The following is a 14,693-nucleotide window of genomic DNA, read 5'->3' as shown; positions in this document are numbered from 1 at the left end:
CACAATTACTTTCTAGTGTCAGTTAGATAGTGGTGCCTCACACAAGAGGGAAAGCAAAGAACAAGCTGTTACAACTATAATGAGACAATAGACAGAATATGTCAAGATATTTCTGACTTCAGAAATACTGATCAGCCTCCCATTTTCTAAGTACCCTAGTTTTAAAATCTGCTCATTCAAAAGCAGTGATTGGTTTATAAAAGCAACTAGCCAGAGAGAGACCAGACATGAAGGAAAAACCAAGACATAAGAGATGGCAGATACACAAGGGCAGCAGGTCAGAGAGTGGACAGATAGAAGACAGAGATTCTCTTTGTCTCGTCTTGTCTCTCAGCGGTGTTCACAAGGAGCTTGTCAGAGCTTTGTCTTGCTGATTATGCGTCTGACTTCCACATGACCCTGTCTTTTGAGCTTAGAGGAAGGTTATATTCGAAAAAAAAAACCCTCTCCACTCTTTCATAGGAAAAGAGAATTACCATATTTTTTCAAAAAAGAAGACAACCCTGAATCCCTGATATAAAGAGAACACTACAGTCCAGAGCAATGAAGTCAGGCCCAGGGTCCTGAAATACAGATGCTCTGGCACAGCCGTCTGAGGTCTTATGTGTCATATAAAAGCAATTGATGGCAATCTGTTATTTTTCTAATCCAACATGGGGTAAGCGTCATATGGTTTGTATAGTTAGGTTTGAAGCAAAAAGGGAAAATATCACTTTACTGAATCCCACGTCTCCTTGGACCAAGTTCCTGTGTTGTTTCAATACCCCATCAACCCAAACTCCAACCCAAGCAGACTGTCAGTAAATCAGCAACGACTTACAGCACCTTTAACTCCTTTGCTTTGTTCCCGTTCAGATAATAAAATGATCCATTGTTTCAACAGCTCTCCAAAAGTAAAGCCACAACATTTGGATCTTCCCTGATGGGCTCCAGGATAGGCTGTAGAGCTACAACTTCCATGTTTTTAGATGGGACATGTGTTAAACATAGACTGTATAAAATATGGACATAGGATCCATGACGTCACCCATCTGTTTCTGAAGCGCTGCTTTGAGGCCAATTGTGATTGTGACGTAAAGAGGCGGGCTTTGAGCCTCCTAGCCAATAGCTACAGTGTTCCCGTATGTTAATCAAGTCAGCTGTGCCTCTCATTGGAAGACTCGTAATCTCAATATCTTCAAAATTAATGCGTTAGAAAAAGTTCACCCCCCTCGTACAGTGTGTCCCAATCGAGAAATGAGCTATCCAGACTACATTCGTCTTTTGTACCAGGCTGTAAACATGTTTATTTCTGCTGTAAAGATTGTCTTTTTTGAATTGGTGTGTATGTGGTTTCCGGTACTTCCGAACCAGCCTCAAGCAGATCCTCGATGAACTGCAGTTTTTAACACTTCCGCAAATAATATAATTTCGACATAACTTTTCCAAATAATGAATAACTGCACATAAATCAGCATTGGAAGAACAAATTGTAATGACAGAAATCATTATTTTGGAAAACTTTATTTGACTGTTCGACCAATGTTCCTTTTGTTATAATTGAGGAGGCTGTCTTTATGACCTCTATTGCAGCCAGTCACCACGGAGAGCTCTAAGTGGCTTCAGTCGGCATAGCTCTTGTTCTGTCCATGTTTTATACAGTCTGTGGTTCTGACTAACACCATTAGCCAAACTGATCTAATGAGGTAAGTAAGAATTCTTCAATTCTTTAATCTTAAAAAATCAAAAGTACAGAGGATTAGTTGGTCAAGGGTGAGCGGTCACAAGATGCTGACAAGAGAGGGAACAAGGATAGACTGTATGTGTATATATGATGATGAGTCATCACTGTCACGTGAAGGTTATTCTTAAGACATGGAAGCTGAAAGAAGGTAGGATTAAAAAATGAGAAATCAAGTGATATCGGAGTCAAACAGCATGGATCATGTGAACAAGTCTTATGGTTATTTTTATACATGCACTCAATAAAATATCCAACATTTTCAGGTGTTCCAGGGAAACAGAGGGGCATGAATTTTAATTGAACATGAATAATTCAGTGGCACTCTGGCCCCTCTTCATAGCACACACTTAACATGAAATCCCCATGCTTTTAAATTCCTATAGAGGCAACATGCATGAAGATTATGAGCAAGAGTTTGGATGCATGATTACAGGATTTAGTTTGTCACTATAAAGGAAAACAGCAGCTAGAAATCATTGGCATTTCAAAGTGGGAAATAACGTCCAATCTCAGCTGCACTCACCTGCTGCTGTGAAGATGAGCATCTCATCACATTCAGCAGCCGCTTCCTTCTAAAGTGGTAGTGAAATACAATCTGCACTGTGCTGTGGAAAATGTGACTACAGGCGGTCAAAAGGTACGGCAAGAAACATCTTAGGTATAATTGGTTTTTTTAAGGGGAAGGGCTTCAACAACTTCATCAGGTTAGAGGTTTGATTCACACAGAGAGGAGAGAGGGAGCAGATGTTGAGGGAAGGTCATCATCTGCTGGAGATACTGCAGTGCATCAAGCATCCAGTCTGATAGAAAATGATACCTGTTGGCTCAGGATACTCACACCTAAAGTTTGAAGTTATTTTGGACAAAATCTGGTAAATTTCATAAGGAGTAGCAGAAGCATAAATATTATAAACATAAAGACTGTCTATCTCTTTGTCATGAAGGTAACTTGATGTTGAGAGGGATACTTTTGATTGTAATATGTTACAGAATACTCTTCAGAATGTTTAATTTGAATAAAGAAATGTTACTACATGAACAGCTTCAACATAATCATCTGGCTTTTGAAACATTTTCTTACAAATGAAGAATGACTCTGAATATGACTTCCTCTGAGTTCTCTCTCCCAGACACTGCTGCATGGGCTCTGTAGAAACCACAGCTGCATGTAATTAGGGGTCTACCTGTTTGTGATTTTTCTCGAGTGCTCTGATTCATCTTTTGATAATGAAGAAAGCATGGGACGTATTATACATGATGCGCTCTGATGTTGTGCAAAACCCTGTCCTTGCATGTTTATTTTTCTCATGAATTAATAATTATAGTGCAAACATAACGAATTTGCATAAATTATATAGTTGATTTATTTATAAGTGGAGAGGGAGCAATACATTTTTACATCAATTACTAGTGTTATCTGTTATGTTCTATTTTCATTAATTACTAGTGTAACTGGTTTATGTTTAAGAAATTATCCAGTTTTAACCTCTGGTTTCCAGAAAAAACACTGATAATAAAACTGATTTGTCTATTGATATTTATAACAGATGAAATTAAATCAATAGTTTAGTTAGACTTAGCCAAACACTGATGTAATTTCCGCATTATTGTATGAAGTGGAGGTCTCCAATGTAATCACAGATTCTGGATAAACTGCTGAAATAATGTTAAAGTTTCAGAGATGTGCATGCGTTTAGTTGTCACATTAGAAATAAAGGATGACCCTTGCTGTGTATCCTGTGATACAATAAATAAGCACTTTTCAAAGATACACAATATTTTCTGCAGTATTCCTTTCCTTTTTATTTGTAGCAGCAGGGGCGATTTAAAAGGCTTTAATTTTGATTTTGATAACTCTTTCTTGTTATGTGAGTGTGACTGATGCAGATATCCAGTGATTGTTCCTTATTATGCGTATGAAGCATTAAATGATGCACTACACCCCATTCCATGTAAGCCTGCACAGAGCCTTAAGCAGAAAGCTTGAGTAAACAAGGAAAGTTGATGAGCACGAGCTCCATGGTGCCTATCTCCACCTGTAGCTGTACATTAGAACTCACTTTGTGGTAAACTCTGTTTGAATTCTTTTTTAAACCAAATCTGGAAAAGTCCAACTACTTTGCTCTTGTGAGTGTTTTAGGAGTACTGTTCAGGACACTTTCTATGGCAAAGTAAAGTACTCAGTCTTAAATGATCTCTTGAATTTCCCCACATTCTAAAATGATCTGTTTATATACATCACGAGGGCACATCAGTACCTGGTCACAGATATAGCTGATCCTTTATTGTGTTGCTGCAGGTTTCTGACTACTAAGCACAAAGACCTCTAAGAGGAGAGGTGAAAAAAAATACCCTGATGAACTGTCAGAAGATGAGGTAGCAGACAGAAGTATAAAATCCATGATGTCCTCCCAGCACTAAAGCCTTCCTCTTTCACTGATCTGATCTGATCAGCATCGATAGATCACACAGTCACACACACACAGCAGCACATACCTTTTCCTCTCTGGTCTGTTACCATAGCGACTCTAATTAAATCGTCAGAAGTGCTGAGATGTTTTTTTTTCTGCGCTTAGGTTTGAGTGACGAGAGTTGCTGACAGTTGGATCACACAGAGTGTACTCGCCCTGGAGCAAGGCCGGAGTACCACCAGACTCATGTGTTGTTCATGTTTGACACATCAGACAAACAAACAAATCAAAAAAACACTGAAGGGCTCTACAAGGTGACGCTAAGGTCTGACGTCTGTCTATATAGTCGTGGCTATCAGACTTTCGTGGCTTAGGAGGAAAGGTTGCCATGGTGATTTGCTTGAATATTTTCAATTAATTTCAATGGGAAGAAGGAAAGCGTGTGGTTTTTGTCACAGAGAGAACCAGGAGAGAAAAGATGTCTCGTCTTCCTGCCTGCAAAAAGTTATAAACATCATTTTGTCTTTTACAGCCAACATGAATTAAAAAAGCACAATACAGTAATACAAAGAAAGAGTTATTTAGAAATATATTAAGAAGAAATAAAGACACCTTTTTAGATATAAACTATGGACATATACGCACTCTCACAGTCAAACATTCAACAGTCTTACATAAAAAGACCAACACTTCTGTTGGTTTTTGTTTGTTTGTTTTTCATTTGAATTTGATTATTTTGACTCTTTGTAAATGTTGCATTCATGACAGAATTGCTGCTACTGAATACAAAAGACTCTGATTGTTGTGCTGGGTCTCTTTGCTTTTCATACAGCGTCATATTTCACCCCAAACAAATCTTGTGGTTGTCATTAATCTCCTTTATTACCTGGCTTTATTAATAATCACTTGTTTGTGTTAAAAATACTTGATTTTGAGCCCGGACTTAGCCTAATGGTTAAGTTGTGCGCCCATGTAGCAGGCGGCCCAGGTTTGATTCCAACCTGTGGCTCCTTTCCTGCATGTCATTCCCCTACTCTCTTCCAGTTTGCCAAGCTATCAACTGACACCTCCCCTATATAAATAAAAGGTGTAAAAGCCCCCCCAAAAATATTTAAAAAAATAAAAAAAAGATTTAATTCTGATTCGTCAAAACACCTTAACAAGGGTCACTAATTCTGAATAGCAGAGGCGACTCTAGGGACAACCTGATTGGGGGGAAAATCACGGGAAAAGTTGCAGCATAGATCTAGCGTAGTGTTCATGATTTCACTTCTTTTGGTTGACAGTCCGACAAAAACGTTACTTTGCAAGAGCTGTAAACAACATGGATGAAATTTGCAATATTACTCTGAACTTTATATCGATGGTTAATGTCTGACCAGTCACCAGCAGAGAAATCAAGTCAAGCGCAGAGATTGCCAAGACACAAAAGGAGCAGTGTGACAGATCAAACTGAAAAATACAGACCGGAAGCAACACAAACCAAAACATGGTGTGAGCTTTGTCAGAGTCACAGGACTATTTAAGTGAGAAAAAGAGGACCTTCTACGGAGGCTGCTGTACAGAAAAAAGCTGAAATATAACCAACCATAGACAATCTTTTCAGCTGTATGAATAAAACATTTTTAATATGAATACAATCATCTTTAAATCAATAGTTAATGTCAGCTTGTTTGTACATCCAGTTGGTAGTCAGGTAATATACAGGACAAAGTATAGTCAGCCAGTGGTTGTGTGAAATAGAATCCCGACAGGGTGAGATTAGACCCTGACATGAAGCTGTCTGCAAATTTGCTTTTTTACTTTTCATCAAGTTCAGTTCTTGAACTCATAACAACACTCTCCATTTAAATATATTTGATTGCCTAACTGACACTGATTGTTCTGTTTGTGATCTACGTCGTCTGACATATGATTGGCAACTGAAAAAGAAGAGACTTAAATAGTTCAAATCTTTCAGTGAGATTTCATCACTGCCTGCATCAGCAAGTATTCATGCAATAGCATCAGCAACTGTCATTCATCTAGACTTTGATTTAAATCATATTGGCAGAGAAAAGTGTGTATGGAGGTCTTAGCTCTGCAAATCTGATTTACATTTATCCTATCCCTGGTAGCTGGAACGAGTCATAACCCAAACAGACTCCTTGTCCTGGCTTTGCCTTCCCTGTCTTCTTTCTAACAACTCTTTACATGCTCTTCTCTCTGTTTTCTCTCCTCTCAGGAGGCAGAGTGTGCAGCCTTAACCCAGAGGGGACAGGCTTCTCATCTGCTCTCCGTGTCTTCTTTCTAACAACCTATATCTTACTACAGACTCTTCTCTTGCTGTGTTTTAGGTTGTGTGGGTCATTAAAGGCCATGTGGAGGATAGATAACATTGTTGTTGTCACTACCTGCAGCTTGCCAGAACTAACGGTTAAGCCTCCCCAAGGTGTCAGGGTCTACCTTAACGAAACATGAAGGGAGGTGCCCGCTTGAAAACCCTGGGGATGTGTTGGCTTTTGCTGCCCATCTGTCCTGTCTATCTCTGGCTGTGGGGGACATGAGGAGCCATGTGGTAGGTTACAAAGCTTATCGGTACAAAGAGTAATAAGATAGGTTTCTCATCCTTATCAAAGCGCAAGCACTTTCCGTTTATCTGAAATATATAAAGCTCATAGTTTTGTTTTTGGGTTATATTTCCACCTGGCAAAAATGCAGTTAGTTCACATAATAGCACCAGTGGTAGCAGCTAGCAGCAGAAGCAGCAAATCCCAACAGTAAGTAGCGTAATAGATGTAATCATTGTGTGACTGCCTGTAAGGTCCTGTCAATGAAGCAGATATAAGCGATTAAGCACCATAACAGCTAGCTGTACGAGTGTCACATGGATACTTTCAGATCAATGGAACAAATCAGAGAGACGAGGACACAGAGTATCACCGTTATAATAGCTGATCATTATCTTCATGCTGATGTTTCGAATGCATTTAGCAGAAAGATTCAGTCTTACAGAGACAAATGAGCTGAGGAGAGATAGTGATCCAATAGACAAACCTGTTCATCAATATATTCTTTCTACGTGGACGATACCGATAGTCAATGTTTTGTCAAGTGTTGTGAAGTAGGCAGATCAATAGAAAGTAGATTGGAATGTTATCTTGGGCATAATGAACTTCAGGTAAAATGATGTCAGGAAGGATCATTGAGCCATGAGTTGTAGGACTATACACGACACAGACTCTCCAGTCAAAGAGCAGTCTGAACCTTTCTGAAAACTCGACACAGTTTGAAGAGAAATGACTTTCAGGGGAGTCGGTTCTGGGGCAAGAGAGCTGTTTGAACAAAAGAACTTACTTTGACATCTTCCTGTAGTTTCCCAAATTGGGCCGTGCCTTTTAGAATCCTGCTGATGAATCTCTGCTTCTCCTGCTGAAGGACCGAAGCCTGAGGAGGAGGGGAGGGCAAACGGAGGTTACTGATCTGAGAGAGGAAGACGGAGGTGGAGGCGATAACACACACAAAAGTATGAAGGAGGGAAGGTACTGAGGAGAAGATAAGACTGTTAAACTAGTGAACATGAAGAAGTTCTGTTTTGGGAAAAAGTTCTTTCATCAATTTCAGTCAAATTAATCTAACTGAAGGTCAAGGACTGGAGATGGGCAGGGAGATAATAACAAGGATGCAAATAGAATGGTAGGTCACTCATGCTCACATTAGTTTTAAAAAAATTGACATTCACAAGCAGCAAATACTTGAACTATAACTTCAGCTTGTTCAGCATATTAAAGAATACAGAAAAGAGCAAACTTCCCTTCATACAGGCCGACGTGAACTGTCTCTACCGTGTTTTTCTGCCTACAAAGAGCAGAAACGAATCTGAAAAGATGTGTAAAGGAAGGATTTTGAACCTGAAGATTGATACTCTGTAACTCTGTCAGAAGTAAATCATCCACAGAATATATTCTTTATCCGGTCTCCACTATTTTATTGATGTTTCTCAGTTTACTCACTGAACACATCATCAAGAGACACACAGAATAGATTTTGAGAGTTGTTACAGACAACCTATTCTTATCTGAGTCTCTGTACACCTCCAACTTCACACTGTTTAGGAAGATGAGGCTGTAGTTTATGAACACCTGAGGTTTGGAAAATATATATATATAGAGATGGATGATTTCTTTTTTTAAGTATGTTTTCTGGCTTTTATACCTTTATTTAGAGCAGGGGTGTCTAAGCTTTTTTCAAAGAGGGCCACATTTGATGTTGTCAGAATACCTCAGGGCCAGTGGCTCCAACTGAGACTTAGGAATCATAAAAGTTATATAAGAAATATCAATTTAATAACAATTATTTTAAAAAAAAAATTTCTCAATAAATCAGTAACTTGGTAGTCCTCAGTTTTCCACAAGCCACGTATACATTGGCAAACTTCTATCTTCTTCTGGAGGAAATGTTTTTCATTAGGGTCGGGCAATGTGGGAAAAATATTGTCTCATTATTTTTCTAAGACAGGATCACAATCTGGATTTCATCACACTTCTTTTTCATGTTGTTTTTAAGACTTTTCTGACCAGCAGACAACATTTTTAGAACAAAATAATTATTTTGCTGCGTTCTGAACATTTTTTATGCACCAAATTTTGCCTTTTCTGTACAATTTCATAATTTTGATCTTGTCTTGTGTCCTCTTTTGTGTCTTCTGAACTTTTAGTGTTCATCAAGAACATTTCCACATCATGATAAAGTCGTTAATTTGAAAACCTGTCAGCTTTAAGAGTTCTTGTGTTTCCTCTTCATTGCCATCTTGCAGAATTCACAGTGCTTTGACTATAAAAGGAGTCCATATGAATCTATTGGGACGTTTCTGGATTGACTTTAGTTTTTGTTTGTGCGCTTGAAAGAAACTGCAAATGAACAGATGATTCAGAATGTGATTAATATCTGTGCTATAAATAACAGATTTTAGGATGGAAGCTTGGGGCCATAAATAAATGGACCTTGGGCCGCGATTGGCCCCCGGGCCGTACTTTGGACACCCCTGATTTAGAGGATAGGGGAGTGGATAAAGCCTGAAACTGGGAGAAAGAGTGGGGAGTGACATGCAAACAAATGCCACAAAGATAATCTAAAGAAAATGAAACAGTTTCATTTTGAATGAGCTGAATCATCTTTCTCTGCACTTTACTACATAGAAAATTAAAGTTATTATAGAGGTGTATTTCGAAAAACCTGTAAGACAATACCTTCATACCTGTCAAGGTTTATTCATCAAAAAATAAACTTAATTTCTCAAGCCATCTCAGTCATTTAGTGCATAATTAGCAGGATTAATAACTGACTTGATATTAACAACATAATGCAGTGCAGAGCGGCTGAAAACAAGTCTAAATGTTTTGAAGCTTTTATATTGTGTGTCTTAAAGGTGAACATCAATCTAATTTTAAATAAACTTCTTGAAAAAGCTCGACCAACAATAGAGAAAATCACCACAATTAAACCTTTACCGAGGTCAAACACATAAACATGAGAACATACAAAAACACCTCTGTGGTCACGCCGTCCTCACCCAGACAAATTAGTTCTTGTTAGCTTTGAAACGGCTACCTCTGAAGTCAGACTGACCTTCTACACGAGGGGCTCTCTTTTATCCTTGGAAAGTTTTCTATTCAAAAGTTTCTACCATCCATTTACCATTGTTCTTCTGACAAACATTCAGCTGCCAGTAGTTGATTATAAAACGAAGTAAAAATTGTATTTGATAATACACTGTGGCGAAACTTTTTAAACTACAATCAGGTTCCTAATTTTCCTTGTGCACAGCATTGCGGGGCATGTGTGTGAGTCAACAGCCTACAGAAAATGACGCTGATTTAGTCATCTAACAGACATCTTTGAGTCTTTTTAATGTTACTAGGCTGCCTTCCCAAAAACTGAAGAACAATGTTGGAGCTGTTTACATTATTTCGTATATTTGATTATTTTTACTTTAATTAATTAATTTATTGTTATTTCATTTAAGGTAATTCTAGGTTTAACTTTGATGCCTTAGGTGTTATCAACATATTTCATTTCTCACTTTTATAGGTTGATAGTTTTGCACCAGGTGACGTGTATATATATATGGGCAGGTAAGATAGGAGGGGTGGACACCAGGGAAGGTGAATTTTTTTTTACTGGGAGATTTCAAGGCACAAAAATGCTCCCTTTTGTTTGAGAGAAGCTTTTGTTTTTGGTGTACAATAAACCACCAAAGCACTGCATACTTGGCTGGACATTGGCAATCTTTGGACACCGTGTAAGCCGAGCCCCGTGACCGGGTTTTGATTTGAGTTTTGAGTTTTGTAAAGTTGACCAAGTCAAATAGCCACTACTAACAATATGTGACCAAGAATTTGTACTTTCAACACCCTACCTTTCCATGATTCTGCTAAGGCTGGATGTTGTTGCATTAATGCCACAATAAATGTAAATACTTCTTCTTGAACAGGAGAGCTCAGTATACATCCCTTACTGCTGTGATAGTCTCTGAAAACTACAAAACAGAAAGTCGTCTTAATCTAATTCCAAAACCTAACATACAATTATCATTCAACAAACTTATTTTGGATGGATGGGTGGAATAACTGAGGTCTCAGAGAGCAGCAGGTGGAAGCTGGTAATAACATGTCAAGGCTGATGACTCACTGCAAAGCAGAGATAAATGCAGCTGAATTGAAATGGAAATCTCTTATCAATGTGGGGCAGTGACTGGCCTGTATAGATTCTGCTGTCTAGTTAAGATTCATCAACTCTCCATCTTCTGCTACTTTGTAATGATGACAGTTTCTAACATGTCATTTATAATTACTGGTAAGCACTCCAACAATCAGAAGTTTTATCATAATACAGTGTTATTTTGATTCTCTGGATGACAATGCAATCACACATTCTGCCAAGATTACATTTCTATTACAACAGTAACGGCCTGATAAATATATCAAACAATATCAAATGTCCATTGAACGTATTCAGAGGAGAGTTGGTGACACAGTCATGAGGTGAGAATCTTCCAAATGAAGGCTATTGTAAAGAGGATAAGATGGAGTGAGGCTAGAGTATACACACACAATGGCTGAGTTACACATGGTGGAGCAGAAAGGACCCAGCTAAATTGAAAGCATTTGTCTGATGCAGTCAGTTAAACCGGTGCATTTTCTGCTTCCACAAGCTTAAGTGTCTGCTTTAGAAAATCATGTTTCAGTCACTTTATTCAAATGAGTCACTCTTCATAAATGTTTTTCTTGCAGTAACAACCTTGCCTCTAACATACAGAGTGCACCTGAGGTGACAGAGAAACTGCATCTGTTTAATAAACGACACACGACTCCAAGCACCAACAATTTTAAAAATCTGTCCTCAGAGTTTTTCTGCCTCAGTGGAGCAGCAGTCATCAGCCACATGCTGCACAGCTGCTCCTTCATTCTTAATACTTCTTCAGTATATGCAGGGGTCAGCTTTGTCAGAGAGTCTTTGACTAAATCCTGCCTGCCAATTTGTGTTTGTGGATTCTGCCAGTTTTCCTCTGGTTGTTTTTGTAATCCTACCTCCCTTCACACCAATCACAAACTAACAAATATTTAAACTGCTGTAACACCACCTGCTAAGTTTTGGTGGCTGCATTTGAGTTCAGTCATTAGTTTTCAAATACCCAGGCTGGCACTCTTAAAGCCTGAAGGAAAAACAAAAACTGCTCTTTAAGAAAACAACTATCAAATTGCATTTTCAGAGTTAGTCTCAGTATTGGGAGACAATGGGCAGAGTAAGGAAAAATGCTTAACATAAATAAAGAAAAAATTAATGAGTTGATTATAAATTATTTGTGTTGTTGTTAAATGCAAATCCCAAGGAAACAAACAACTATGTTTTTGTATTGCAGTTATTAGAAGTACAATACCTAAACCTTATTTCCTTGCAAATGCAGATGTGTCAGATATCTGCATGGACCTGCAAGTACATGTCTGGTACTCAAGGGTGTCTTCAGTACCATATGTATCATGTGCACTATGTGTAACACAACATGTCTCTATAGTATCAGTAGTACCATCTGCAGCAGTTTGTCTCTCTCCTGGGAAACGTGCTCCGCCACAGAAATGACAGCTCCCACGTAATGGCGAGTCTTTTCCTCTTTTAGCACACACTCTTCCTTCTGTTGCTTTAACAGACTCATCCTCCTCTCTGCCTTCCTGGAAAACACAGAAAGGGACAAAAAGAAGGGATAGAAGAATCAGTTAGGTCAAACAGAATTAAAGAGAGTGAGGGGGATAAAAAAAAAAAAGACAAAAGAATGTGGCAAAAATTAAAGGAAGGCAAAAACAGAAAGACAGAAATGTCGAAGGGAAAGATGAATAGGGGGTTCAGAGAGGATAGAAATGTTGAGAGAGAGTACAAAACAGAGAAGCAGCAAACTGGAAAATATCGAAGGACCTCAGGATGCAAGCAGGATGAAACACTACTGGTTAATCAAACACCTTTAGACAGTCTTCACACTTCAGAATGAGAGACAACAGCATTAATCTCAGCTCAGGTCTAAAGGGAGCCATGGACGGTTCCAGAGACCAGAACAGATTTGAGACCTGCTGTAAACCCTGACAGAAAATAAATCATGCACTGCAGAAGAATAACCTGATCTGACCTGGTAACTGAAATGGTACGGTGTAAAAGGGCTGCTGGATGTAAAACCTTCCTTTATGGCTTTTGTCTATCTCTCTATGCAGTGTATGAAATAACCTTCAGATGCTTGGAACATTGAGAACACTATGGCATTGAGTGTGATTTATCTACATACACTCTTAACTCAGTTTGAAACTAAAAATATAATAGTGATGAAACTATGTGAATTGTTTTCACACTTGTCACTACACTGGCCTTTCCTCAGCCAGAGCACAATCAAATCTCACTTCAGGTGGAATTACTTTACCAAACTGGGTCACAATTTGTTTATGTAATCGTTATCCAACCATTTAGGGCTGCAGGTGTTTCATTATCCTGGACAACTTAACCCCTATCTTGGTCTAAGTTAGGCTCTGCTGATAATAATGCAGTCCAAGTCCAAGTCTTCAGTGCTTGAATCCAAGATGAGTCAGGAGTCCTAAATACCAGGACTTGGGTCAGACTCTAGATTGAGCCCTGGACTTGAGTACTATAACACTAAGTCCAGCTACATAGGTGGAGTGGAGAGTGTACTGTACTGGCATGTAACATCTGTGTTTAATCAGATGTTGGTAGTTGTGATGCAGCAATTAAGTGACTTAGCATTGACTGCAATTAGGACTTGAAAGTTGGCCGTTCCTGCAAGGATGTCCAGGAAGAAGTCCCACCAATCCTGAGTTTTCCTTCTTAGATATTATTTTGTAAATGCAAGCAGGAGCACTGCAACATGTGACAGAACCATCAAGAAGATGACGCAAATAAGCTCAAACTTTAACAGACGTCTGTCGAGGATGCGCCCAGAGAAGTAAGTGAGATGCCAAGGTGCTTCTTATGGATAAAATGTGGGGCTTAACTGACATCAATAGCTTTCAAAGGCTTAATGTCAGAGGAATCAAACTAAAAAAGAAGTATTTTTAGTACCTGTTGGTTTGTCTGGTAAGCTCCAGCTCAGTTACCATTTTCTTCACATCAGCAGACAGGTTGGCTTTGTCCAGAGCCAGATTCCTATTCTCCACCTGCAGGCTGGACAGTCTAAGATGCATCTCCACCATCTCACTCTCATTCCTGCTCTCCTGCTGCTCCAACTGCCTGAGAGTCAAAAAGCTGATTTAACAGCACACTATAACACAGCAACTGTTCAGAACACATTTAAAAAAAAACTGTATTTAAATCATGTATTAGCCTACCACAGAGATTTGTAGTTTGCAATAACCTGCTAACTAACATTTTGATCAGCTTATGGAAATATTTGTTTTCAGTTGAATCCCATTGGCCTTATTTGCCACCTCTGTAAAATATCAAGAGCAATCTCATCTGTAAACCCACTCCAGCACATCAAATTTACTCTCCACATTCTGTAACCCCCTGATTAAAGTGCAAATCAATGTTTCAGGTACTACCCTTTTTTGTTCTTGTTTATTCAGGAAGAGATCACCTTTTTCTGATGAAAATGTGTCCCACTAACTTTAACTGTTCAATCTGCAGAACAGTTTTGTAATCATATCAAAGTATTTTTTTTAAACAGAGCTATTCGTCTGTTAGAAAATAAATAAACGAAAACTTTAGTAGCACTACCTTCTAAGTCTCCCAGCAATGTTGCAATGTTCATCCCAGGTGACTGAATCCTTCAGGCGGGCCTGCAGAACTTCTACCTCCCTTACATTTTTCTGCAGCTCCCTCCTGCTCTCCTCCAGGTCCTGCAGCAGATGCTGCTTTTCAGCCTCCAACAGCATCAGTTGCTTAGACACCTTAGAAACTACAGAGAGAAGGGAGAAGAAGGTGGGGAAGTGCAATGTTATATACAGAGTAATATAAAAAAAGAGACAGAAAAGAATGCAGGGCAACAGATGAAAATGAATAACACTAAAAGTTATATTTTCTTTAAC

General features: G+C 38.7%; 1 protein-coding gene across 4 annotated transcripts in view; it reads right to left on the bottom strand.

The window, feature by feature from the left end:
- Positions 1 to 14,693, bottom strand: part of cep89 (centrosomal protein 89) — a 77,543-nt gene that overhangs the window by 46,695 nt on the left and 16,155 nt on the right. For 3 of the 4 annotated variants that reach the window (XM_034679742.1, XM_034679740.1, XM_034679741.1), the window contains exons 13-16: positions 14,383 to 14,563; positions 13,729 to 13,896; positions 12,200 to 12,341; positions 7,471 to 7,560 (exon numbers count right to left, since the gene is read on the bottom strand). In XM_034679742.1, the coding sequence (XP_034535633.1) occupies positions 7,471 to 7,560; positions 12,200 to 12,341; positions 13,729 to 13,896; positions 14,383 to 14,563 (581 nt within the window). Of the gene's footprint in view, positions 1 to 5,727; positions 6,941 to 7,470; positions 7,561 to 12,199; positions 12,342 to 13,728; positions 13,897 to 14,382; positions 14,564 to 14,693 lie in introns of those variants that run through there. The other variant, XM_034679743.1, reaches the window with a different exon arrangement.

This window comes from Notolabrus celidotus, chromosome 3 (genome assembly GCF_009762535.1).
Source record: "Notolabrus celidotus isolate fNotCel1 chromosome 3, fNotCel1.pri, whole genome shotgun sequence".
Lineage (NCBI taxonomy): Eukaryota > Metazoa > Chordata > Actinopteri > Labriformes > Labridae > Notolabrus > Notolabrus celidotus.
This window is presented reverse-complemented; position numbering and strand designations above follow the sequence as displayed.